Below are 27,167 nucleotides of genomic sequence, written 5' to 3'. Positions count from 1 at the left end.
AAAAAAACGAGGCAAAAAACAACGCTTTATTATCATACCGCCGAACAAAAAGTGGAATAACACGCGATCAAAAGGACAGATATAAATAACCATGGTACCGCTGAAAGCGTCATATTGTCCCGCAAAAAAAGAGCCGCCATACAGCATCATCAGCAAAAAAATAAAAAAGTTATAGTCCTGAGAATAAAGCGATGCAAAAATAATTATTTTTTCTGTAAAATAGTTTTTATCGTATAAAAGTGCCAAACCATAAAAAAATGATATAAATGAGGTATCGCTGTAATCGTACTGACCCGAAGAATAAAACTGATTTATCAATTTTACCAAACGCGGAACGGTATAAACGCCTCCCCCAATAGAAATTCATTAATAGCTGGCTTTTGGTCATTCTTCCTCACAAAAATCGGAATAAAAAGCGATAAAAAAAATGTCACGTGCCCAAAAATGTTTTCAATAAAAACGTCAACTCGTCCCGCAAAAAACAAGACCTCACATGACTCTCTGGACCAAAATATGGAAAAATTATAGCTCTCAAAATGTGGTATTGCAAAAAATATTTTTTGCAATAAAAAGGGTCTTTCAGTGTGTGACGGCTGCCAATCATAAAAATCCGCTAAAAAACTCGCTATAAAAGTAAATCAAACCCCCCATCATCACCCCCTTAGTTAGGGAAAAATAAAAAAAAATGTATTTATTTCCATTTTCCCATTAGGGCTAGGGTTAGGGCTAGGGCTAGGGTTAGGGCTAGGGCTAGGGTTAGGGCTAGAGCTAGGGTTAGGGCTAGGGTTAGGGCTAGGGCTAGGGTTAGGGTTAGGGTTAGGGCTAGGGTTAGGGCTAGGGCTAGGGTTAGGGCTAGGGTTAGGGCTAGGGTTAGGGTTAGGGTTGGGGCTACAGTTAGGGTTGGGGCTAAAGTTAGGGTTAGGGTTTAGATTACATTTACAGTTGGGAATAGGGTTGGGATTAGGGTTAGGGGTGTGTCAGGGTTAGAGGTGTGGTTAGGGTTACCGTTGGAATTAGGGTTAGGGGTGTGTTTAGATTAGGGTTTCAGTTATAATTGGGGGGTTTCCACTGTTTCGGCACATCAGGGGCTCTCCAAACACGACATGGCGTCCGATCTCAATTCCAGCCAATTCTGCGTTGAAAAAGTAAAACAGTGCTCCTTCCCTTCCGAGCTCTCCTGTGTGCCCAAACAGGGGTTTACCCCAACATATGGGGTATCAGCGTACTCAGGACAAATTGGACAACAACTTTTGTTGACCAATTTCTCCTGTTACCCTTGGGAAAATACAAAACTGGGGGCTAAAAAATAATTTTTGTGGGAAAACAAAAATATTTTTTATTTTCACGGCTCTGCGTTATAAACTGTAGTGAAACACTTGGGGGTTCAAAGTTCTCACAACACATCTAGATAAGTTCATTGAGGGGTCTAGTTTCCAATATGGGGTCACTTGTGGGGGGTTTCTACTGTTTAGGTACATTAGGGGCTCTGCAAACGCAATGTGACGCCTGCAGACCAATCCATCTAAGTCTGCATTCCAAATGATGCTCCTTCCCTTCCGAGCCCTCCCATGCGCCCAAACGGTGGTTCCCCCCCACATATCGGGTATCAGCGTACTCAGGACAAATTGGACAACAACATTTAGGGTCCAATTTCTCCTGCTAACCTTGGAAAAATACAAAACTGGGGGCTAAAATATAATTTTTGTGGAAAAAAAATATTTTTTATTTGCATGGCTCTGCGTTATAAACTGTAGTGAAATACTTGGGGGTTCAAAGCTCTCACAACACATCAAGATGAGTTCCTTAGGGGGTCTACTTTCCAAAATGGTGTCACTTGTGGGGGGTTTCTACTGTTTATGTACATTAGGGGCTCTGCAAACGCAATGTGACGCCTGCAGACCATTCCATCTAAGTCTGCATTCCAAATGGCGCTCCTTCCCTTCCGAACCCTCCCATGCGCCCAAACGGTGGTTCCCCCCCACATATGGGGTATCAGAGTACTCAGGACAAATTGGACAACAACTTTTGGGGTCCAATTTCTCCTGTTACCCTAGGGAAAATACAAAACTGGGGGCTAAAAAATAATTTTTGTGAAAAAATATGATTTTTTATTTTTACGGTTCTGCATTATAAACTTCTGTGAAGCACTTGGTGGGTCAAAGTGCTCACCACACATCCAGATAAGTTCCTTAGGGGGTCTACTTTCCAAAATGGTGTCACTTGTGGGGGGTTTCAATGTTTAGGCACATCAGTGGCTCTCCAAACGCAACATGGCGTCCCATCTCAATTCCTGTCAATTTTGCATTGAAAAGTCAAATAGCGCTCCTTCCCTTCCGAGCTCTCCCATGCGCCCAAACAGTGGTTTACTGCCACATATGGGGTATCAGCGTACTCAGGACAAATTGGACAACAACTTTTTGGGTCCAATTTCTCCTGTTACCCTTGGTAAAATAAAACAAATTGGAGCTGAAGTAAATTTTTTGTGTAAAAAAGTTAAATGTTAATTTTTATTTAAACATTCCAAAAATTCCTATTAAACACCTGAAGGGTTAATAAACTTCTTGAATGTGGTTTTGAGCACCTTGAGGGGTGCAGTTTTTAGAATGGTGTCACACTTGGGCATTTTCTATCATATAGACCCCTCAAAATGACTTCAAATGAGACGTGGTCCCTAAAAAAAATGGTGTTGTAAAAATGAGAAATTGCTGGTCAACTTTTAACCCTTATAACTCCCTAACAAAAAAAAAATTGGTTCCAAAATTATGCTGATGTAAAGGAGACATGTGGGAAATGTTACTTAAGTATTTTGTGTGACATATCTCTGTGATTTAATTGCATAAAAATTCAAAGTTTGAAAATTGCGAAATTTTCAAAATTTTCACCAAATTTCCGTTTTTTTCACAAATAAACGCAGGTACTATCAAAGAAATTTTACCACTATCATGAAGTACAATATGTCACGAGAAAACAATGTCAGAATCACCAGGATCCGTTGAAGCGTTTCGGAGTTATAACCTCATAAAGGGACAGTGGTCAGAATTGTAAAAATTGGCCTGGTCATTGACGTGCAAACCACCCTTGGGGGTAAAGGGGTTAATTTCGCAGGTGGTCCATCCGTTTTGCCAAAGTTGCTTGAAACAAGGTTTAGAACTCCAAAAGTCACAGCATGAACGCCATGCACAAAAATTTTCAATTTTTCAGAGTGTTTTACAATAGTTTTCTGTCACAAAAATTTGAATCTATCAGCTCCTTCGTGTCTTAAAACATATCCCCAGAATATTAAGAGGGGATGTTAGTCTATTTTTCGTTTGCTTTGTCTTGTTTGTTAATACCACAATAAAACAAGTTTCCTGCAATTCTTTCAAATGTGTCTCATATTAATTTATGGGTGATCGGTTATAAGCTGATTTTGAACGCCTTTGTTAAATGAATATCTGAGTAGAATGATTCTTTATGTAGGTTTTTGGACTTCACATGAACGGAAATATTACCAGGGAACAGAAGGAGACTGTAGAATTATTTGATGGAATCCTTACAACTTTACCAAAACAGGTAATAAACACATTACTTCCACTGTTTTATGAACCAATCAAAGATTTGAACAAAGAAAGTTCTCATTAATATTGACTTACCGTATATGCTAGAAAATAACTGATGGTGGTATCATATTTAAAGGGAACCTGTCACCCCCAAAATTGAAGATGAGCTAAGCCCACCAGCATCAGGGGCTTATCTACAGCATTCTGGAATGCTATAGATAAGCCCCTGATGTATCCTGAAAGATGAGAAAAAGAGGTTAGATTATACTCACCCAGGGGCGGTCTCGCTGCGGTCCGGATCCGATGGGTGCCGTGGTCCGGTCCAGGGCCTCCCATCTTTTTACGATGAGATCCTCTTCTTGTATTCATGCCGCGGCTGTGGCGCAGGCATACTTTTTTCTGCCCTGTTGAGGGCAGAGCAAAGTACTGCAGTGCACAGGTGTCGGGAGAGGTCAGAGAGGCCCAGCGCCTGCGCCCTGCAGTACTTTGCTCTGCCCTCAACAGGGCAGAAAAAAGTATGCCTGCGCCAGAGCCACAGCATGAATACAAGAAGAGGACATCTTGTAAGAAGATGGGAGGCCCCGGACCGGACCGCGACACCCATCGGACCCGAACCGCACCGGGACCACCCCTGGGTGAATATAATCTAACCTCTCTTTCTCATCTTTCAGGATACATTGGGGGCTTATCTACAGCATTCCAGAATGCTGTAGATAAGCCCATGATGCTGGTGGCCGCAGCTCATCTTCGATTTTGGGGGTGACAGGTCAGAAAGTCTGACCGTAGAATCATGTGTTAGACCTAAGGCTAGGACCTCACAGTGACTTTGGCAGCAAGCATTACTATGTGTATGTGTAGCCGCTGTGTCTCAGCACAATACAAGTGAATGTTGTTGCATTGTGGCCCCTAGGGTACAGCTACCAAGACAAGCAAGTCATAAAAATTTCAACCGCATCACAATGTTCCTCCATTGTGTTGCTTCCAAAGATGCAGCATTTCCCTATCTTTATTCATACAACAGTATTCCCAGTCCATGTACTGCCCCAGCCCACATCAGACTGCACATGGGCAGCAATTGAGCCTACAGTAGTCAATGGTCTAATTCACCAAAACTATTTTCTTATTGGACACATGGTCGCATCATGCACCATATGTCTGCACCATTCCACAGGCAAGAGTGGGGTGGGTTGAGTTGGAGCATACATCATACACAGGTGCACAAATTCCCCTGAAAAAGAAAAAACACCCCCATTTTCAATAAGCAGCAGGGCCCTCCATTAGTTTGGCAAGTTCTGAGGCATGCGAAAGTATAGTAAGTCATAACTACCTATATTAAAGCTAAGTACATGAGGCCTAAAGCTAAAGTATCGCTGGGACTTTCAATGAGTCCAACTGTCTGGTGACCTCATAGCTGTAATTCTTGCAACGTCACGTTAGTTGTGTTATGTAACGTCACCACATGTTATGTCACTTTTTTAGTTAGACCCCGCTCACACTGGCGTATAATACGGAGGACTGCAATGCAAGAAAATCAGCATGCGAAAAAAAAATATTGGCAGCCTATTCCACACGGCGCGCACCCATTCAAGCCAATGGGTGCGTGCAAAACATCGTGTCATCTGAGTGCAGTCCGATGTAAGCCGAGACAGTTAATGGAGAAGAAGGAGAGATTAATCTCTCCTCCTTCTCCTCACCTGTGATCTGAGGGTCGTAGCACAGTAGGATGACACTCAGCTGCCATGATGTTATACGCTAATGTGACCCCCACTGTAATTATACAGTTAATGTTAGATATAGGGCTTTTTAATAAGAAACATGCTGAATTCAGCAGACTGTAAGTTTATTGACTGCTTTAGTTGAAGGAACTGTCAAATGGTTGAAAAGTTTTATTATTTTTTGTGAACTGTTTTGCTTCTCACCCACATTGCGTTGGCTGAGTATGTTACAAACTGCTATCTTCATGTAACTTTGTAATGTCATCTGTCTTCTGTCTAGACAAGTGGAGGTGGAAAATCAACTTCTGAAGTTGTCCAGGAACTTACAGATGACATTCTATCAAAAATACCAGAGGATTTTAATGTAGAAGAAGTCAAGGTACAAGTTATATGTTTCTTTGGCGATTTGTTTGAGATATTAGTTTATAGAAACAATATTTCCTGTGTCATTTTTCCAGACTCATATTTTCTGCCATTAATAGAAATCAATTGGCACATATTACAGCACATTCGTGATTTGAAAACTTTACCAAAAACAAGTTATGTTACTAAATAAATGATATTATCATAATTACAGAATTGTGGAGAACATTTTTATAAATACGTTACGTGGCCAATGCACAAACATATACATACACTATATGTGGGCACACTTTGACTAATGAATAGATGAATTCCAATATTGCTACACACAGTACATACAGTATGTACGGTACTTATTTCGCTTTTTTATGTAAATTCATGGAATGGCCCCTTTCATCTGTATTTAATGGAAGCTTGTCATGTAAAAAATGCAATTAGTCTGTAGATATGTTGTTAATCTGCAGGTTAACAGCATTCTAAAACCTTGCAGCTAACGCACTGAAAGTCCCGCTGCCAGGAGGAAATTAACCGGCCGACTCAGGCTTTCAGTCATAGAGGCACATAGTGAGTGGCAGCTGTAACCACGCCCCTGGCATTGACTGACAGCTGTCTCTGCAGTGCATCAAAGCTGAGCCAGCTGTCAATCAGTGCCATGGCATGATTACAGCCGCAGCTCACTGTGTGTCTTTCTGGTAGCCAGGCTCTCAGTGGGGCAGCCATATGACATTAAAATGCTATTAATTTCCAGATCAATCATATGTCTGCAGGTTGGTGTTTTGGGACATAATTGGTTCCCTTTAACCCATTCATGACATATGACGTAGATATAAGCCATATGCCGGCTGACTTTGATGCACATTCACATCTTTCCCTGCATCATGTGCCTTCAAAAAATGAGAAAAAAAAAAACACAAAAGTTCAAATCGCCCCTTTTTTGACCCATTAAAATAAAACAATAAAAAATACACATATTTGGTATTGCTGTTAATAAAAGTCTGCTCTATCAAAATATTAAACAAATTAATCTGATTGGCAAACAGCATAAAGAAAAAAATAAATAAAAACACCAGAATTAGAGTTTATTTTAACCAAATTCCTAAATGGTATCAGCAAAAATGTCAGCTCAGGGTGCAAAAAATAAGCCTTCACATAGAGCCGTATCCTGAAAAATGAGAATGAATTTCCAAATTTATTTTCATCGCTTACCGTAAATTAAAAAAAAGAAACTATACATGTGTGGTATCTCCGTACTCGTACGGACCTAGAGAATCATATTGCATGGTTAGTTTTAACATATAGTGAACATGGTAAATAAAAGACCCCCAAAATGGTGAAATTGCTCTTTTTGTGAAATTTGAACCCACTTGGAATTTTTGTCCAGTACATTACAAGGTAAAATGAATGGTGACATTCAAAAGAAGAAAAAATGGAAAATGGCCATGGCATGAAGGGGTTAATGTTGCAATTGTGCATAATCAGCATTCAGCTTTGTTACCTTTCATCTTGTCCTCTGTCATTGATGTCACCAATGCTGAGAAGTGATCTCTATTAAACAGAAGGCAATATAATGTGTAGAATATGAGGCGCTCCATCCAGCTGGGTGTGGGGGTAAGATTACTCTGTAATGAAACCAACCAAAGACCTCAGCAAAACATGAAACCTATTTTAATAGTCAATCCAAATAATAGTGACAACTTTACGGTCTGCATGCTTAGACCTTTATCAGACTCACAGATTGCCGAGTTAATGCGCATTGCCTGTTGGAGACGGATATTGCTTTTTTGTTAGCGCCGTTTCATACCGGTTTCCTCTTTCACTCATTGCATCAATCTGTGCAGGTCTAGGAATGTAGACCAAAGCGCAACGAGTGTTATTTTGATTGCTAATTAAGGAGGAGTGGGATCTTTAACGTTAATTCCAAAACAGGAAGTGTCAGATTATTATTATATGGTTCAGTGTCTAAAGCGGAATTGCAAGATTTCAGGGTGTAATATAAAAAATATATTAAACATAAAAATTTGATTGAAACAATAGGTTATACACTGTAAATTATGTAAAGCATCTCGGAGACCACTTCAGTCTAAGGATATGTCTGGAATCTCCTGGACGCCAATGCAAAATCTACGAAAGGTGCCAAATCTACCAATCGGTGCCACTGCCAATAATGAATCCTCCATATACAGTGGGGCAAAAAAGTATTTAGTCAGTCAGCAATAGTGCAAGTTCGACCACTTAAAAAGATGAGAGGCGTCTTTAATTTACATCATAGGTAGACCTCAACTATGGGAGACAAACTGAGAAAAAAAAATCCAGAAAATCACATTGTCTGTTTTTTTAACATTTTATTTGCATATTATGGTGGAAAATAAGTATTTGGTCAGAAACAAAATTTCATCTCAATACTTTGTAATATATCCTTTGTTGGCAATGACAGAGGTCAAACGTTTTCTGTAAGTCTTCACAAAGTTGCCACACACTGTTGTTGGTATGTTGGCCCATTCCTCCATGCAGATCTCCTCTAGAGCAGTGATGTTTTTGGCTTTTCGCTTGGCAACACGGACTTTCAACTCCCTCCAAAGGTTTTCTATAGGGTTGAGATCTGGAGACTGGCTAGGCCACTCCAGGACCTTGAAATGCTTCTTACGAAGCCACTCCTTCATTGCCCTGGCGGTGTGCTTTGGATCATTGTCGTGTTGAAAGACCCAGCCACGTTTCATCTTCAATGCCCTTGCTGATGGAAGGAGGTTTGCACTCAAAATCTCACGATACATGGCCCCATTCATTCTTTCATGTACCCGGATCAGTCGTCCTGGCCCCTTTGCAGAGAAACAGCCCCAAAGCATGATGTTTCCACCACCATGCTTTACAGTAGGTATGGTGTTTGATGGATGCAACTCAGTATTCTTTTTCCTCCAAACACGACAAGTTGTGTTTCTACCAAACAGTTCCAGTTTGGTTTCATCAGACCATAGGACATTCTCCCAAAACTCCTCTGGATCATCTAAACGCTCTCTAGCAAACTTCAGACGGGCCCGGACATGTACTGGATTAAGCAGTGGGACACTTCTGGCACTGCAGGATCTGAGTCCATGGTGGCGTAGTGTGTTACTTATGGTAGGCCTTGTTACATTGGTCCCAGCTCTCTGCAGTTCATTCACTAGGTCCCCCCGCGTGGTTCTGGGATTTTTGCTCACCGTTCTTGTGATCATTCTGACCCCACAGGGTGGGATTTTGCGTGGAGCCCCAGATCGAGGGAGATTATCAGTGGTCTTGTATGTCTTCCATTTTCTAAATATTGCTCCCACTGTTGATTTCTTCACTCCAAGCTGGTTGGCTATTGCAGATTCAGTCTTCCCAGCCTGGTGCAGGGCTACAATTTTGTTTCTGGTGTCCTTTGACAGCTCTTTGGTCTTCACCATAGTGGAGTTTGGAGTCAGACTGTTTGAGGGTGTGCACAGGTGTCTTTTTATACCGATAACAAGTTTAAACAGGTGCCATTACTACAGGTAATGAGTGGAGGAAAGAGGAGACTCTTAAAGAAGAAGTTACAGGTCTGTGAGAGCCAGAAATCTTGATTGTTTCTGACCAAATACTTATTTTCCACCATAATATGCAAAAAAAATGATAAAAAAAACAGACAATGTGATTTTCTGGATTTTTTTTTCTCAGTTTGTCTCCCATAGTTGAGGTCTACCTATGATGTAAATTACAGACGCCTCTCATCTTTTTAAGTGGTGGAACTTGCACTATTGCTGACTGACTAAATACTTTTTTGCCCCACTGTATATGCCATTCCAGGAATGTTTTTTTTATATATAAATACTTTTTATCAAAAGTGAAAAATGGAGAGCAATTATAACGTGGTATGTCTCAGAAAAAGAAATGTTGCCATTTTGCGAGACTCGTAGCAGCTCCATTTTTCAGGATCCGGAACTAGGTGAGGGCTTATTTTTTTGCGCGCTGAGCTGATGTTTTCATTGATAGATACCATTTTGGGTAAATATGATGTTTTGATCGCCCATTATTGCATTACAATATTGCGCCGACCAAAAAGACATCATTATGCCAGTTTGATTTTTTTTCTCATTACGCTGTTTACCAATCAGAATAATTATTTTAATATTTTGATGGATCGGTCGCTTCTGAATGCAGTGATAACAAATATGTGTATTTTTAATTTTTTATTGTTTTATTTGGAATGGAGCAAAAAGGTGGGTGATTTGAACTTTTATATTTTTTAATATTTAAAAAAATATTTTTGTTTCTACTTTTTACTGAGGACATTATCCTCAGAAATAAGAATACAGATAATAAATGGAAATTGTTTAAGAACATCCTAAATAGGCAGTGTAAGCGGTTTATACCTTGTGGGAATAAAAGGACTAGAAATAGGAAAAACCCAATGTGGCTAAACAAAGAAGTAAGACAGGCAATTAACAGTAAAAAGAAAGCATTTGCACTACTAAAGCAGGATGGCACCATTGAAGCTCTAAAAAACTATAGGGAGAAAAATACTTTATCTAAAAAACTAATTAAAGCTGCCAAAAAGGAAACAGAGAAGCACATTGCTAAGGAGAGTAAAACTAATCCCAAACTGTTCTTCAACTATATCAATAGTAAAAGAATAAAAACTGAAAATGTAGGCCCCTTAAAAAATAGTGAGGAAAGAATGGTTGTAGATGACGAGGAAAAAGCTAACATATTAAACACCTTCTTCTCCACGGTATTCACGGTGGAAAATGAAATGCTAGGTGAAATCCCAAGAAACAATGAAAACCCTATATTAAGGGTCACCAATCTAACCCAAGAAGAGGTGTGAAACCGGCTAAATAAGATTAAAATAGATAAATCTCCGGGTCCGGATGGCATACACCCACGAGTACTAAGAGAACTAAGTAATGTAATAGATAAACCAATATTTCTTATTTTTAGGGACTCTATAGCGACAGGGTCTGTTCCGCAGGACTGGCGCATAGCAAATGTGGTGCCAATATTCAAAAAGGGCTCTAAAAGTGAACCTGGAAATTATAGGCCAGTAAGTCTAACCTCTATTGTTGGTAAAATATTTGAAGGGTTTCTGAGGGATGTTATTCTGGATTATCTCAATGAGAATAACTGTTTAACTCCATATCAGCATGGGTTTATGAGAAATCGCTCCTGTCAAACCAATCTAATCAGTTTTTATGAAGAGGTAAGCTATAGACTGGACCACGGTGAGTCATTGGACGTGGTATATCTCGATTTTTCCAAAGCGTTTGATACCGTGCCTCACAAGAGGTTGGTACACAAAATGAGAATGCTTGGTCTGGGGGAAAATGTGTGTAAATGGGTTAGTAACTGGCTTAGTGATAGAAAGCAGAGGGTGGTTATAAATGGTATAGTCTCTAACTGGGTCGCTGTGACCAGTGGGGTACCGCAGGGGTCGGTATTGGGACCTGTTCTCTTCAACATATTCATTAATGATCTGGTAGAAGGTTTACACAGTAAAATATCGATATTTGCAGATGATACAAAACTATGTAAAGCAGTTAATACAAGAGAAGATAGTATTCTGCTACAGATGGATCTGGATAAGTTGGAAACTTGGGCTGAAAGGTGGCAGATGAGGTTTAACAATGATAAATGTAAGGTTATACACATGGGAAGAAGGAATCAATATCACCATTACACACTGAATGGGAAACCACTGGGTAAATCTGACAGGGAGAAGGACTTGGGGATCCTAGTTAATGATAAACTTACCTGGAGCAGCCAGTGCCAGGCAGCAGCTGCCAAGGCAAACAGGATCATGGGGTGCATTAAAAGAGGTCTGGATACACATGATGAGAGCAGTATAATGCCTCTGTACAAATCCCTAGTTAGACCGCACATGGAGTACTGTGTCCAGTTTTGGGCACCGGTGCTCAGGAAGGATATAATGGAACTAGAGAGAGTACAAAGGAGGGCAACAAAATTAATAAAGGGGATGGGAGAACTACAATACCCAGATAGATTAGCGAAATTAGGATTATTTAGTCTAGAAAAAAGACGACTGAGGGGCGATCTAATAACCATGTATAAGTATATAAGGGGACAATACAAATATCTCGCTGAGGATCTGTTTATACCAAGGAAGGTGACGGGCACAAGGGGGCATTCTTTGCATCTGGAGGAGAGAAGGTTTTTCCACCAACATAGAAGAGGATTCTTTACTGTTAGGGCAGTGAGAATCTGGAATTGCTTGCCTGAGGAGGTGGTGATGGCGAACTCAGTCGAGGGGTTCAAGAGAGGCCTGGATGTCTTCCTGGAGCAGAACAATATTGTATCATACAATTATTAGGTTCTGTAGAAGGATGTAGATCTGGGGATTTATTATGATGGAATATAGGCTGAACTGGATGGACAAATGTCTTTTTTCGGCCTTACTAACTATGTTACTATGTTACTGGCTTCAATAGTCTCCTTGGGAGACTTGAAGCTGCAATCATCTGATCGCTTGTGCTACACATAGCAAGGCTTCAGCCCTGATAAGTGTAGCAAAAATCATCATTGGCATCCATAGCAGATCAGCACTGACAAGCACGGGGGTCTTCTGTAGACCCCCGATTGTCATGCCAACCTATTGGTGCCCTGCGATCATGTAATAGGTGCATCAATTGGATGGATTAGTGATGCACAAGTTAAATGCCACTGTCAGAGATTGACAGCGATATTTAACTAGTTAATAGCCACTGGTGGATTGCGATTCCACCCATGGCTGTTATGAGCACATGACAGCTCATCAAATAGCTGTCATGAGCTGGAAAAGAAGCAGGCTCAGTGCCAGAGCCCGCATCAAATGGGGATACATGACCTAAGATGTACCTATTGTAAGATTGCACTTATTGAGTGTATTGGGGGACACTCGCTTGGCACGGAATTAACGTAGTCAGGCACGATTTTTCCAAACAAAACGGACCATACGGTTTATTAAAGTGTCATAAACCAGGTTATGCACAGTTCATATTATACATTTCATAGAACACAACAGGCACCAACTGGTGATATTAACTTGCAGCTTTATCTTGGACACTTCATATATGGCTTTGTCTCACAGACAATAAACATGATGCACCTCTCACTTCGTCCAGTTACCATGGGTGTCCGTACGCCGAACAGTTCACCAACGTCCCTAGTCATATAGCGCATATGACATTGGGTAGCAGTCTCTAAACATGCAGAACCTCACTCTGTTCAGTTGCCGTGGGAGACCACACAGTTCATTGACTAACACAAGCACCAACAGTCAATGGTACCTTATGGGAGCTCCTGCTCCACCTGCTGTCTCCTCGTCAGTCCTCTCACCTGGGAAAGCTGCCTCACAGGGGTCACCAACTTGCCTGGGCAGCATACCTTAGTAAGTCCAGATCCACCGAAGGACAGTAGTTTCCCCAACACAGACCATCCAGAACCATAGTCTTTCTGTGCGCTATTCAGGGATCCGGTCCTACTCCCAGGACCTCCCAACACACCAGCATGAGCGCTTCAGGAAACCTACTCCCAGGTCTTCCAACACAGGTTGCCCAGTGTGCTATTCAGGATTCCTTCTCCCAGGAAATCCAACACACTGGCATCTCCTCCTCAGGATTCCTACTCTCAGGAAATCCAACACAGGAACCACACAGGAACATGTGACCCACACCCTGGTCACATTATATACCCTTAACCACTCCCCTGGGTGGGAGTGTGGATGTGTGGCTAGTTTGTCCCACCCATCTCACATAACTAGCCTAGTAAGTCTCCCATTATAAACATACAAACTCTTGAGGGACTACAGGTCTCAGAACAACAACACTGCATCAGACTTACCACGCAGACTCCCTCTGCGACACATATCGGCCATTCACAACACAGCCAGTCACTGTTTCACCACCATTATAACAAGAGATATGCCTCCATGCATATCCCAAAGAGCACACACAGTGCCCCCTAGCTGCCACAGGGGTCACTGCATCACACTATGAAAAGTATTTATCAAAAGTGAAAGATGAAGAGCAATTATAATGTGGTTTAATTATGAATTTAAACATGACATGTAACATCCATATAATAATGAAAACTGGATTGCTCCTTGATACTTTCTGTGTATGATACAACATGTCTTTACAGTTTCATAATACAGTGGAAATCTTTTTCTCCCATAGTGAGAGATTGTATATGAGGATTATTCTGCTGGGGCAACAATAGCTTTGGACCAAAAAGGGGACAAATAACATACAAGATAGAATTATTTCGGTATGCTCTAGGGTCAGAGGTTAAGGTTACAGTTATTACTACAGTCCAAAGCACACAATGAGGCACATCTTGTACCTAAGTACAGATAGGATATATTGATTATTGTGCAGTTGTCCTTTATGTGCTTTGTAGAGTAGATGTTTCGGGGCACCTTCAAAGCCTTTCTAAATGACTTGATGTTTTGTGTCCTTCTTCCAGAGAATGTATCCGATTCAGTATACAGAATCTATGAACACTGTGCTGGTTCATGAGTTATTGAGATTTAACCGCTTGACCTCTACCATCCGAATGAGCTTGCAGGATTTAAACAAAGCCATTGCTGGTCTGTCTGTGATGTCCAATGAACTTGATGATTTGTTCAATAGCGTGATTGTTGGTAAAGTAAGTCATTTGTGCTCTGTAGTAAGTGTGCCTTAAAATATGCTCACCCATAGGGATTAATATGCAAGTGCTGTCACAGCGTATTAGGATTCTCATTACTCATCTTTCTGTCTCCACATTGCAAAGAATCTTTTTCACACTTCAGCTTCCTCATTGCATATTCCCCTGACACAAGTCATATCTACTTGGTAATTATGTTTTAAACACATATTGTTACCTCTTTCTGTATCAAAAGGCCTGCAGTTTCTTATCTTCACTAATACATGTATGAAAAATATACAGTGGGATCTATTAATCTAAAAGAAATGGGACTCCGCTCACAATTCAGTCAGAAAGAAAGAATATTTTACTTATACATAAAATATGTGTTTTAAAGAGAAGCTACTGGGAAATGTAGCCATGTTTTTATCAGTCTGCTTTGGAGGGGGGATATTCACTGAGCAACAAAAAGCATATTTTATTCTAATTTGGCTTGAATAAAACTGTACATTTTGAAAAGTATTAAATAAAATGAGCAAGAAATTGGAAAAAAAAGCATTCATGTAACATAATGTTAATCCTGGAAATATTCCTGTTTGCCAGTTTAAGTAGAATTTTAGCTTTGAAATACCTTTCTTGCATATTACTTTACAGCAGACAAGCTGCCAATAGATTCCACAATGCCGACTGCTGTAAGGGACAGCACGAATATATAGTAAATCAACTTAGTGTCACAATACCCGATGGTGCAGAGACCAGCGTCGCCCCCGCCAGTGACAACATTGGTCTATGCGGGGTATAGTGATAACGCTCTGCTGCCGGCTTATTACTATTCATGTAAGCCAACAACAGAGCGGCCACAGCTCTCATAGTACAGGGCACTGGGGGGCTCTGCATGGGGAAGACACTGCACAAGGGAGACGCTCAGGGACACAGCAGGGAAAGTACCGCCCCTGATACCAGTGTCACTGATGACACTTCATTTCAGGGAGGGGCAGGGACTGTGACAATGACCGCAGCCCCTTTTCCCTGCTGACGGTTCATTTGAGTATCAAAGTATGTCCTGGTGATACTCAAACGAATCGTTATCAGACAGGAAATAGGGGAAAAATACAAAAGCAATTAAATAGTGTAGTTAAGGAACGGTAAGGAATTTAGAATGCAAGAATATTAGAGTAGCTTAGAATTATGAGACTAAATAGGAACGGTAGGGAATTTTGAATGCAAGAATATTAGAATAGCTTAGAATTATGAGACTAAATAGATAGGGAGTTAGGAGAAAAATGTTTTGCTTTCAGACTACCCCTTTATACCGCGATTTTTTTTTCATTCAGACTTTCGGTTCGCTTAAAAAAGCGGCAATTTGGATACTCCAATTGAATAACATTGGTAGGAGTTCTTTCAGTTTTTTCCACTGACCGCACTCGGAAAGAAAACAACGATCATGTGAACATAGCGTTGTGTATAATGCATCCCAGTCTACAGGCCCAGTCAACTATTCATAGGTTAAAGAAACTACAAGTAGTCAGGATGCTGTTATGACCTATGATTTTAATAGCTGTAAATGGGCACCCATTTTTACAATGAAAATGCCTGGAAGGTCTTATATAAGGGTTGGGGTGGAATTCTAGTTGTCCGACACTGGTGACAGGGTTGCCAACCATCCAGAAATTCCAAGAAAAAAAATAGACCTGTCCATTAAAAAATTAGATTTTTTTTTTTCAAGATGAAGAAACTTATACAGGTGATTTTGACTATAATTATCATTTTACAGTACAGAGCGAATGCAGCTGGTGTGTTCATATCAGAATTATGGACTTTAGATATGTATCATTTATGATCATAGTGGTTTATTTTGGTTTTACAATGTGTCTGTAAAAAATATTAAAGAAAGCTGTATAGGATATTTGAGCTAAAAAAACCTATATGAAGCCATAAATAGTTAAAATTCTAGGTGGTCATATCAACAAGATACCACATACAGGACTGTAAATTAACAAAATGTGATTACCTTAATATCAAGAAAGAGGGGATCTGCGTCCAGTGGTAGCATGCGGAAAGGTCCTTCACTGATATGCTATGAACCTTGTGTCTGGAGACGTCTCTTGATCTCTGTTCCGGTAATGTCCAATGTCATAAAGAGCTAATAGATTGCGGATGGTAGTGCAGGAGACGCTGTCCCGGCCGGTGACTAGCGTACCCCTTGATGGCTCAGAAACTGCCGTGCACAGGCAGTAGCGGCCGCGTATAAGAAGCTGAAGCCGGCAAGGTACAGGACCTTGCGTGACGTCACAGTCACGTGATAAGTACACGTGACCGGCTACAGAGCTACGGAGCTACGGATCGCACACGGCATTTCTACCAATTCTTTAGATGTTATGTTTCTTATTTATGGCAAGAATAATGTAGTCCACATCACAATGTTTGGCCTCAAGAATATCACAAAGCCATGTTCACATGTTCATTATTTTACATCAGTATTTATAAGCCAAAACCAGGAGTGGGTGATAAATATAGAAGTGGTGACGTGTTTCTATTATACTTTTCCTCTGATTGTTCCACTCCTGGTTTTAACTTACATGTCCTGAGGTAAAATACTGACCAAATACTGAACGTGTGAACATGGTCTAATCTGGAGGAAATCTAATGGACTTGGAATAATTGCACAGAGTTTTAGAGGTAGAAAAATCGAAAACTGGCTTACAAGAGAAATCCACTTCATGAATCGCTACTTTTTTGTTTGTTTTGGGGGACATTATTTTTGTGGAAGTGTTTTTGAAACTATTTTGACGTGGTTTTTGTTTTGCATCTTTTGCACTCTTATAGGGAACCTGTCATCAGGAGTAAGTATATTAAGCTAGAGGTATGGGCAGAATGGCGCTGCCACTGTTGTATTCATCATCATCATCATCATTTATATTTTGGCCTGGCGCCATCTTAGCTGTGGGCAGCACTCTTACAGATTCAGCAGGTGGTGCTCTTCATGAAAATGGCGACACGCCCAGATTGACCTCCTCACCATTTTCCTGAAGACCAACTGATTGATCCGTAGATCAATCTGCACATGTGCCACCGCCATTTTCATGAAGACTAGAACGGGCTCTCAGCTCATCATTGAGGGTCAGATCAAAATCGGCAATGAGAGTCGATGGGTCAGTGAAAAAAATAATTTGGATAACATCCGAGGTGTGGTCTGATTTTCACAGACTATCAGAATAGAGGAGGAGACTCTTTTTAAAAATTTTCCATGTAGAAGAAATCGGATGATACTTGTACCACACTTTGATCAAACTCTGATTAGAGTCTGATCAGAAAAATCAATCCGATTTTCTCATACACGAAAAAAATCGGAGGTCTGAATAAGGTCTTACAAAAACGGAAAAAAAATATTTTATGATAAAACGTAAAATCTTTAATGAAATCTCCATGCTTGGAACGATCACAAATCAAGTGTTTCGATATCCTCATTTAGTCATTTTTCAGTAATACCTATTGTACTTTTAGGTTCCTTCTATGTGGTCAGCCAGATCATACCCATCACTGAAGCCATTAGGGGGTTATATAACGGATCTTTTACAAAGACTGAATTTTTTTAAGGTAAGATCTTAATGGTAATGTGAAGAGTCTAATCTTCATTGTCATCCACTTTTACGTTGCAGAGAAAGTAAGCATATCCAGGCTTATTTCTTCTCCTGCAGTATATTTGCATAGGCAGAACATTTTCGGATAGAATACTGTAGAATATATTATTCTTTTTATGAAAATTCAAGCAGATTGATGACCTCTAGTGTATAAAACCTTTCCTGGGAATTAGGAATCCTTGTAGGAACAGCTTAACACCACCTTATTTTAGAAGATTTATGCGTCATGCTATTCCTGGGATGGCTAATGTTTGCCATTAGCTTTACAGTAGTAAGACATTATTTGGTTTAGGATATCTGAACTGTGTGGGCAATAATTTAATATAGTGTTTACATATCAAACCTTTCTATAAAAGCCTGCCAAGGGATGGTGAGTGACAGTGAGCTCCAATCTTCTCAGAAGCAGTAGTAAATTACAGGTTTACTGTGGTCTGAGTCATCCAAATCCTTCTTCAAACTGTGCTATGTCTACCTACCAGGAGCTGTTGTGAGCCAGATGCTCCAAAAAAGCAGTTAACTATTTCTTGCTGCCACTGCTTATCCATGAACAGGAGGTTCCTGTTCTTAAACATATTTTGAGATGTGAAATAGAATAAAATGGAGAACAAAATCCCAATGTGTGTATACAAAAAACTTGTAGGCTTTACAAGGAATGTTCAACTTAGCCCTCTTGCTAGAAATGCTTCTACTCCTTTGCTCTTTGGAGCAGCAGGTCTCTTACGGGTTAGATCCCACCAGTCTTAATTATGGATGAGTGGACCCATTGAAGTTTGGGTTCTGGTAGCCAACCTGAAGTTTAGTCCAAAGTTCGGTTTGGATACCAGAACTATACCTGAACTTGAACCAGAACCTGAACCCCTTTGACAATGTGGACCCAAACTTTTGAGCTGGAAAATTCTGTTTTTCTCAGTAACGGACTTCCCTCAGAGTTTTTCTCTCTCTCTATCTGCAACGGAATTCCGGGAGAAGTTCCTGTTCGGTGTTTAGCTCCGCACACTAACTGTCTGGTACAAACACCGAACTTTTAAGTTCAGGTTCGCTCATCTCTAGTCTTAATTAGAGATGAGTGAACCTGGACTTACATGCAGTCGGAGTCACATTAGCGTATCAAATCGGATGCTAATGACACTTGGCTCCAGCTCGATTGTCAGTGCTCTGATATTCTCACATGAGAGGATTGCAGCACAGGTGCGGATTAGATGGAAAAAGTAATTTCTCCATCTCCTCTGCTGTCGACATTGGCGGGTGATATCTGAATGCAGTGCGATGTTTCACATGCACCAACACAGACTTATATGGGTGTATGCAATCCAAATTTGACATGCAATCGCAGCATGCTGTGTTTTTTACCCATCTGATCGCGATCCAAAGCAGAGAAAAAAATGACATTGAGAACACAAACATAGGATTAAATTGGTACGAATGCAATCCCATTTTTATGCGGATTGCATTTGTCGGATTTAATCACAAGTGGGAGCATTTGTTCGGGATTCATACCAGACAGTTAGTGTCCGGTGCTAAACGCCAAACACGTACTTCTCCCAGAAGTCCGATGAAATGTTCGGAGCTCTGGGGCAAGTCCAGGGGAAAAGAGACAGAGATAGAGAGGGAGGGGTAGTAGGAGAGGTGGGTGAGAGAGAGGTGGAGAGGTAAAGAGGAAGAGAGAGAGAATTTTCCAGCTCAAAAGTCCGAGTTCCCATTGTTTTCCACAGGATTCAGGTTCTGGTTGAAGTTCGGGTACAGTCATGAACATACTTAGTGATTTGCCCTAACATTGTGTGATGGAAATACTCTTTTAATAAACTTATGGAAATTGCCCAAACTGCCATGGGAATGTGTAATCATAAAATGGTCTATTATTTAAATCAGATTTTTATGTTTAACCCCTTCATGACCTTGGGATTTTTCATTTTTCCGTGTTCGTTTTTCACTCCCCTCCTTCCCAGAGCCATAACTTTTTAATTTTTCCATCAATTTGGCCATGTGAGGGCTTATCTTTTGCGGGACGAGTTGTACTTTTGAACGACATCATTGGTTTTAGCATGTCGTGTACTAGAAAACGGGAAAAAAATTCCAAGTGCGGTGAAATTGCAAAAAAAGTGCAATCCCACACATGTTTTTTGTTTGGCTTTTTTGCTAGGTTCACTAAATGCTAAAACTGACCTGCCATTATGATTCTCCAGGTCAGTATGAGTTCATAGGCACCTAACATGACTAGGTTATTTTTGATCTAAGTGGTGAAAAAAAATTCCAAACTTTGCTAAAAAAAAAAAAAAAAATTGCGCCATTTTCTGATACTCGTAGCGTCTCCATTTTTGTGATCTGGGGTTGGTTGAGGGCTTATTTTTTGCGTGCCGAGATGATGTTTTTAATGATAGCATTTCGGTGCAGATACGTTCTTTTGATCGCCCGTTATTGCATTTTAATGCAATGTCGCGGCGACCTAAAAAACGTAATTCTGGCGTTTTGAATTTTTTTCTCGCTACGCCGTTTAGCGATCAGGTTAATGCTTTTTTTTAATTGATAGATCGGGCGATTCTGAGCGCAGCGATACCAAATATGTGTAGATTTGATTTTTTTTTTATTGATTTATTTTGATTGGGGCGAAAGGGGGGTGATTTAAACTTTTATATTTTTTTCACATTTTTTTTAACTTTTTTTTTTTACTTTTGCCATGCTTCAATAGCCTCCATGGGAGGCTAGAAGCAGGCACAACGCGATCGGCTCTGCTACATAGCAGCGATCTGCTGATCGCTGCTATGTAGCAGAAATGGAGGTGTGCTGTGAGCGCCGACTACAGGGTGGCGCTCACAGCCACCGGTCATCAGTAACCATAGAGGTCTCTAGGACCTCTATGGTTACCATCCAGACGCATCGCCGACCCCCGATCATGTGACGGGGGTCAGCGATGACGTCATTTCCGGCCGCCCGGCCGGAAGCGGTAGTTAAATGCCGCTGTCTGCGTTTGACAGCGGCATTTAACTAGTTAATAGGTGCGGGCAGATGTCGATTCTGCCCGCGCCTATTACGGGCACATGTCAGCTGTTCAAAACAGCTGACATGTCCCGGCTTTGATGCGGGCTCACCGCGGAGCCCTGCATCAAAGCAGGGGATCTGACCTCGGACGTAGTATCCCGTCCGAGGTCAGATAGGGGTTAATTGTATTTAAATTGTGCTATTTTATCATATCATTGTCTGTATTTAAAAAATTTGAGATATTGCAGTTTTCACACTTTGTCAGGAAATTCACATGTAAATTAGCAGCAACAGACTGACTCAGGTCTTAAGCTTTGTATTGAAGCATATAATGTGCAGGTACAAATTGTGAGGGGAGGGGGAGAAGGATCAGCTGTGATAGCACCTGTTTTTGTGGTGGATCCTGTGTGATCAGTTGTGTGTAAAGGTGTTCTAATTGAATTCCTGGCTGAGATGACAATGATAAGTCTGAAAACTCTTCTCAATGAACAGGAAGTCTAAAATAGCCCCACTGGCCAGCGTGACACTTGCAAGATTTCTTTCAACTAATACACTTATCATTTTATTGATCTTGAGCTATAGGTTGTCCAGAGCTCCATTCACAATTTTGTGTTCTTCAAAGCGGAAGTCTCCCAGTGTGGAATATGTATTACTTCATTTTTTTCTCCATGAATGTAAATCTGTGGTACACTGATCAATCAAAATTACTTTTTTTTACATGAAGGGATTGCTTGTAAGGAGATCAAGATGAATTATAAAGGAAATGTCAGTTAACCTTCTGCTGACTTCAGAGCCGGAATCTCCCAGAAACTCAGATGAACTCGAGCGTGAGAAAAGATTCAAAAAATTTCCCACGCTGGAGTTCATATGAGTTTATGTCAGCAGGGGGCGCAGCACCGCAAGTCTAGGTAGCTACGTTCCCCTGCTTCCTATTCATTCTCCAGTTTTTACAGGCAGGGGCGGCTGCATTAGTGGGCTCCTGCTTGTAAAATTATTTAACCCCTTCTGATGGATTTACATCGTGGGACTTGACTGTAACGCCGGAGAGGTATGGGATATTGTTTTTTTTATTTTAACTTTGTTTCAGGTGACAAGGGTCTTCAATTGGATTGAGCGTTTAATAAACTATTACAACACCCTGTCTCTTTATTTCATTAAAATCATTTTTCCTAATGTGTTTGTGTTTTATTAACCATTTACTACTATTGGATTAATAATGGATAGGTGTCTTATTGATGCCTCTCCATTATTAACCTGGCTTAATGTCACCTTACAATAGCAAGGTGACATTAACCCTTTAGTACCCCATATCCCACTGCTACTCATGAGTGGGAAGAGAGTGGCCAAGTGCCAGAATAGGCGCATCTTCCAGATGTGCCTTTTCTGGGGTGGCTGGGGGCAGATGTTTTTAGGCAGGGGGGGCCAATAACCATCGTCCCTCTCTAGGCTATTAATATCTGCCCTCAGTCAATGGCTTTACCACTCTGGCAGAGAAAATTGCATGGGAGCCCAAGCCTGTTTTTTCCATGATTTAACCCTTTATTTTAACAGCTAGAGCCCCCAAATTTTGCACACATACACTTCTAACATTAGTAGTGAGGAATATGATAAAAAATAAGGGATATGAAATGGTTTACCTTATGTAAACCATGTCTCATTTCCTGTCGGGTTTGGGAAGGAGATAGCAAAAGCCAGCAATAGAATTACCGTCTTTTCTGCTATCTAGTGCTGTATGAAATATAAATATATATATATGTGTCTCACTGACATATATATACTAGCTATTGAACCTGTTCTACGCCCGGGTGGCGAGCATTTATATTGGTATATGGTCTCCATCCTGGTATGTGCTGCTCCATCCTGCGTCCCCATCCTGTCATGTGCTGCACCCATCCTGCGTCCCCATCCTGTCATGTGCTGCACCCATCCTGCGTCCCCATCCTGTCATGTGCTGCTCCATCCTGCGTCCCCATCCTGTCATGTGCTGCACCCATCCTGCGTCCCCATCCTGTCATGTGCTGCACCCATCCTGCGCCCCCATCCTGTCATGTGCTGCAGCCATCCTGCGCCCCCATCCTGTCATGTGCTGCACCCATCCTGCGTCCCCATCCTGTCATGTGCTGCACCCATCCTGCGTCCCCATCCTGTCATGTGCTGCACCCATCCTGCATCCCCATCCTGTCATGTGCTGCACCCATCCTGCGCCCCCATCCTGTCATGTGCTGCACCCATCCTGCGTCCCCATCCTGTCATGTGCTGCACCCATCCTGCATCCCCATCCTGTCATGTGCTGCACCCATCCTGCATCCCCATCCTGGTATGTGCTGCATCCATCCTGCGTCCCCATCCTGCGTCCCCATCCTGGTATGTGCTGCACCCATCCTGCGTCCCCATCCTGTCATGTGCTGCACCCATCCTGCGTCCCCATTCTGGTATGTGCTGCACCCATCCTGCGTCCCCATTCTGGTATGTGCTGCACCCATCCTGCGTCCCCATCCTGGTATGTGCTGCAACAATCCTGCGTCCCCATCCTGCGTCCCCATCCTGGTATGTGCTGCAACCATCCTGCGTCCCCATCCTGGTATGTGCTGCAACCATCCTGCGTCCCCATCCTGCGTCCCCATCCTGGTATGTGCTGCACCCATCCTGCGTCCCCATCCTGGTATGTGCTGCACCCATCCTGCGTCCCCATCCTGTCATGTGCTGCACCCATCCTGCGTCCCCATTCTGGTATGTGCTGCACCCATCCTGCGTCCCCATCCTGGTATGTGCTGCAACCATCCTGCGTCCCCATCCTGCGTCCCCATCCTGGTATGTGCTGCACCCATCCTGCGTCCCCATCCTGGTATGTGCTGCACCCATCCTGCGTCCCCATCCTGTCATGTGCTGCACCCATCCTGCGTCCCCATTCTGGTATGTGCTGCACCCATCCTGCGTCCCCATTCTGGTATGTGCTGCACCCATCCTGCGTCCGTCCCCATCCTGGTATGTGCTGCAACAATCCTGCGTCCCCATCCTGCGTCCCCATCCTGGTATGTGCTGCAACCATCCTGCGTCCCCATCCTGGTATGTGCTGCAACCATCCTGCGTCCCCATCCTGCGTCCCCATCCTGGTATGTGCTGCAACCATCCTGCGTCTCCATCCAGCATCCCCATCCTGGTATGTGCTGCAACCATCCTGCGTCTCCATCCAGCGTCCCCATCCTGGTATGTGCTGCAACCATCCTGCGCCCCCATCCTGCGTCCCCATCCTGGTATGTGCTGCAACCATCCTGCGTCCCCATCCTGGGTCCCCATCCTGCGTCCCCATCCTGGTATGTGCTGCACCCATCCTGCGTCCCCATCCTGTCATGTGCTGCACCCATCCTGCGTCCCCATCCTGGTATGTGCTGCACCCATCCTGCGTCCCCATCCTGGTATGTGCTGCAACCATCCTGCGTCCCCATCCTGGTATGTGCTGCACCCATCCTGCGTCCCCATTCTGGTATGTGCTGCACCCATCCTGCGTCCGTCCCCATCCTGGTATGTGCTGCAACCATCCTGCGTCCCCATCCTGCGTCCCCATCCTGGTATGTGCTGCAACCATCCTGCGTCCCCATCCTGGTATGTGCTGCAACCATCCTGCGTCCCCATCCTGCGTCCCCATCCTGGTATGTGCTGCAACCATCCTGCGTCTCCATCCAGCATCCCCATCCTGGTATGTGCTGCAACCATCCTGCGTCTCCATCCAGCGTCCCCATCCTGGTATGTGCTGCAACCATCCTGCGCCCCCATCCTGCGTCCCCATCCTGGTATGTGCTGCAACCATCCTGCGTCCCCATCCTGGGTCCCCATCCTGCGTCCCCATCCTGGTATGTGCTGCACCCATCCTGCGTCCCCATCCTGTCATGTGCTGCACCCATCCTGCGTCCCCATCCTGGTATGTGCTGCACCCATCCTGCGTCCCCATCCTGGTATGTGCTGCAACCATCCTGCGTCCCCATCCTGGTATGTGCTGCAACCATCCTGCGTCCCCATCCTGCGCCCCCATCCTGGTATGTGCTGCAACCATCCTGCATCTCCATCCAGCGTCCCCATCCTGGTATGTGCTGCAACCATCCTGCGTCCCCATCCTGGTATGTGCTGCAACCATCCTGCGTCCCCATCCTGGTATGTGCTGCAACCATCCTGCGTCTCCATCCAGCGTCCCCATCCTGGTATGTGCTGCAACCATCCTGCGTCTCCATCCTGCGTCCCCATCCTGGTATGTGCTGCAACCATCCTGCGTCCCCATCCTGCGTCCCCATCCTGGTATGTGCTGCAACCATCCTGCGTCCCCATCCTGCGTCCCCATCCTGGAAGGTGCTGCAACCATCCTGCGTCCCCATCCTGCGTCCCCATCCTGGTATGTGCTGCAACCATCCTGCGTTCCCATCCTGTGTCCCCATCCTGGAAGGTGCTGCAACCATCCTGCTTCTCCATCCTGCGTCCCCATCCTGGTATGTGCTGCAACCATCCTGCGTCCCCATCCTGGTATGTGCTGCAACCATCCTGCGTCCCCATCCTGCGTCCCCATCCTGGAAGGTGCTGCAACCATCCTGCGTCTCCATCCAGCGTCCCCATCCTGGTATGTGCTGCACCCATCCGGGGGCCTGAGCAGGCGGGGACACCGGCGCGCTGTGGGGGTCAGGTGCCGGTATCGCCGCCAGCTCTGGCCCCCCAGCACTTACTATACTCACCTGTCTGTCCCGTTCCAGCGCTGCGCGCCGCCATCTTCCCGGTCTCCTAGCTGTGACTGTTCAGTCAGAGGGCGGCGCCGGCGCCCATTAAGCACGTCATCGCGCCCTCTGAACTGAAGGTCACAGGCCGAAGACCGGGAAGATGACGGCGCTCAGCGGTGGAACGCAGGAGAGGTGAATATGGCCGATACTCACCCTCCTGGCGGTCCCTGCTTCTCTGTTGGAGATCGCGGTGTGCGTTCAGTGTGAACGCATACCGCGATCTCCCGGGAGCGTCACTCTGTGAGGCCCAGACTGTGCCGGCGCTTGCGCCTGCGCAGTCTATAAAGGCTTCGGACAGAGTGACGCTCCCAGCGTTATATTATAGATACCTATAGTATGTGTAGACGTTAATTTTATTTGTCCTATTCAAACATGTCAGTGTGATTTTACTGTACACTGCGCTGAATTACCGGCTTTTCTATAGAACACCGGTGCGTATTTCTCGCAAGTCACACTGATGGTCCATGTGTAATCTGATTTTTTCTCACCCCCATAGACTTTCATTGGCGATTCTCGGTCGAGAAACGCTGACAATCGCAGCATGCTGCGATTTCACTCGGATCCTGAATACGGCCAAGAAAACAACGGATAATAGGAGCTGCCCCATTGATTAACATTGAGCCGAGTGCTATGCGATTTTTTTTCGCATTGCATTCGGCCGTATTATGGTCTAGTGTGACTCCGGCCTTAATGAAGAAGTATGGGCAGCACGGTGGCTCAGTTGTTAGTACTGTATCCTTGCAGCGCTGGATTCTTTGATTTAAATCTCACCAAGGATAACATCTGCATGGAGTTTTTGTGGTCTCCCTTGTGTTTGCCTGGTTTTCCTCCCACACTGCACAGACATATTGATGGGGAATTCAGATTGTGAGCCCCAATCGGGACAGTAATTATAATGTCTGTAAAATTAAATTAACGGTGTGATATAATGAAAATTAATGAATGAAATGTTTTTAATCATTTGCAATTTCAATATTTTAGGAATGGATTCAAAAGGGAACACCAAAAGTTTTCTGGATCTCTGGGTTTTTCTTCACACAGTCTTTTCTGACTGGAGCACTACAAAACTACGCCAGAAAGTACAAGACCCCTATAGATTTACTGGGATTTCACATTCAGATAACTGATCATAGTCATGTGGATGATATTGATAGATCTCCGGTAATTGTTTTCCAAGCATTCATTTTCAGATATATGAATTATAGTTTCGTTTATGATACTGGATGTGGCAATTGTAACAATAACATAAAATATAAGATAGTATCTATAGTATTGCTATAGGATCAGCTAACTTTTCAGAATTTTCTGTTCTGTGTATGTATATGAAGAGTAACATTACAGCTCTGGACATGATATGACTTTTTGCCACCATTTTCACCAGTTTTGTCTCCAACATGCTAGATGTCAAATATTCAGGTATCTGTAACCTAGTGGGTGGATACTAGCTGCTATGATGTCTCCTTACACTGCTCACACAATATGCTCTCACATATTTTTTATTGCATGTTACAGAGCAGCTACAGCATTGAGGACAGTACTGAGCAGTGTAGCTGTGAATCC

General features: G+C 43.0%; 1 protein-coding gene across 1 annotated transcript in view; it reads left to right on the top strand.

The window, feature by feature from the left end:
• The window catches only part of LOC138674484 (dynein axonemal heavy chain 3-like), a 3,367,401-nt gene that overhangs the window by 3,326,019 nt on the left and 14,215 nt on the right, over positions 1-27,167 (top strand). Inside the window, 5 exon segments of the mRNA XM_069762320.1 lie at positions 3,460-3,552; positions 5,535-5,633; positions 14,069-14,251; positions 17,735-17,827; positions 26,589-26,768. Coding sequence (XP_069618421.1) covers positions 3,460-3,552; positions 5,535-5,633; positions 14,069-14,251; positions 17,735-17,827; positions 26,589-26,768 — 648 coding nt within the window.

This window comes from Ranitomeya imitator, chromosome 4 (genome assembly GCF_032444005.1).
Source record: "Ranitomeya imitator isolate aRanImi1 chromosome 4, aRanImi1.pri, whole genome shotgun sequence".
In the NCBI taxonomy this organism is placed as follows: Eukaryota; Metazoa; Chordata; class Amphibia; order Anura; family Dendrobatidae; genus Ranitomeya; species Ranitomeya imitator.
This window is presented reverse-complemented; position numbering and strand designations above follow the sequence as displayed.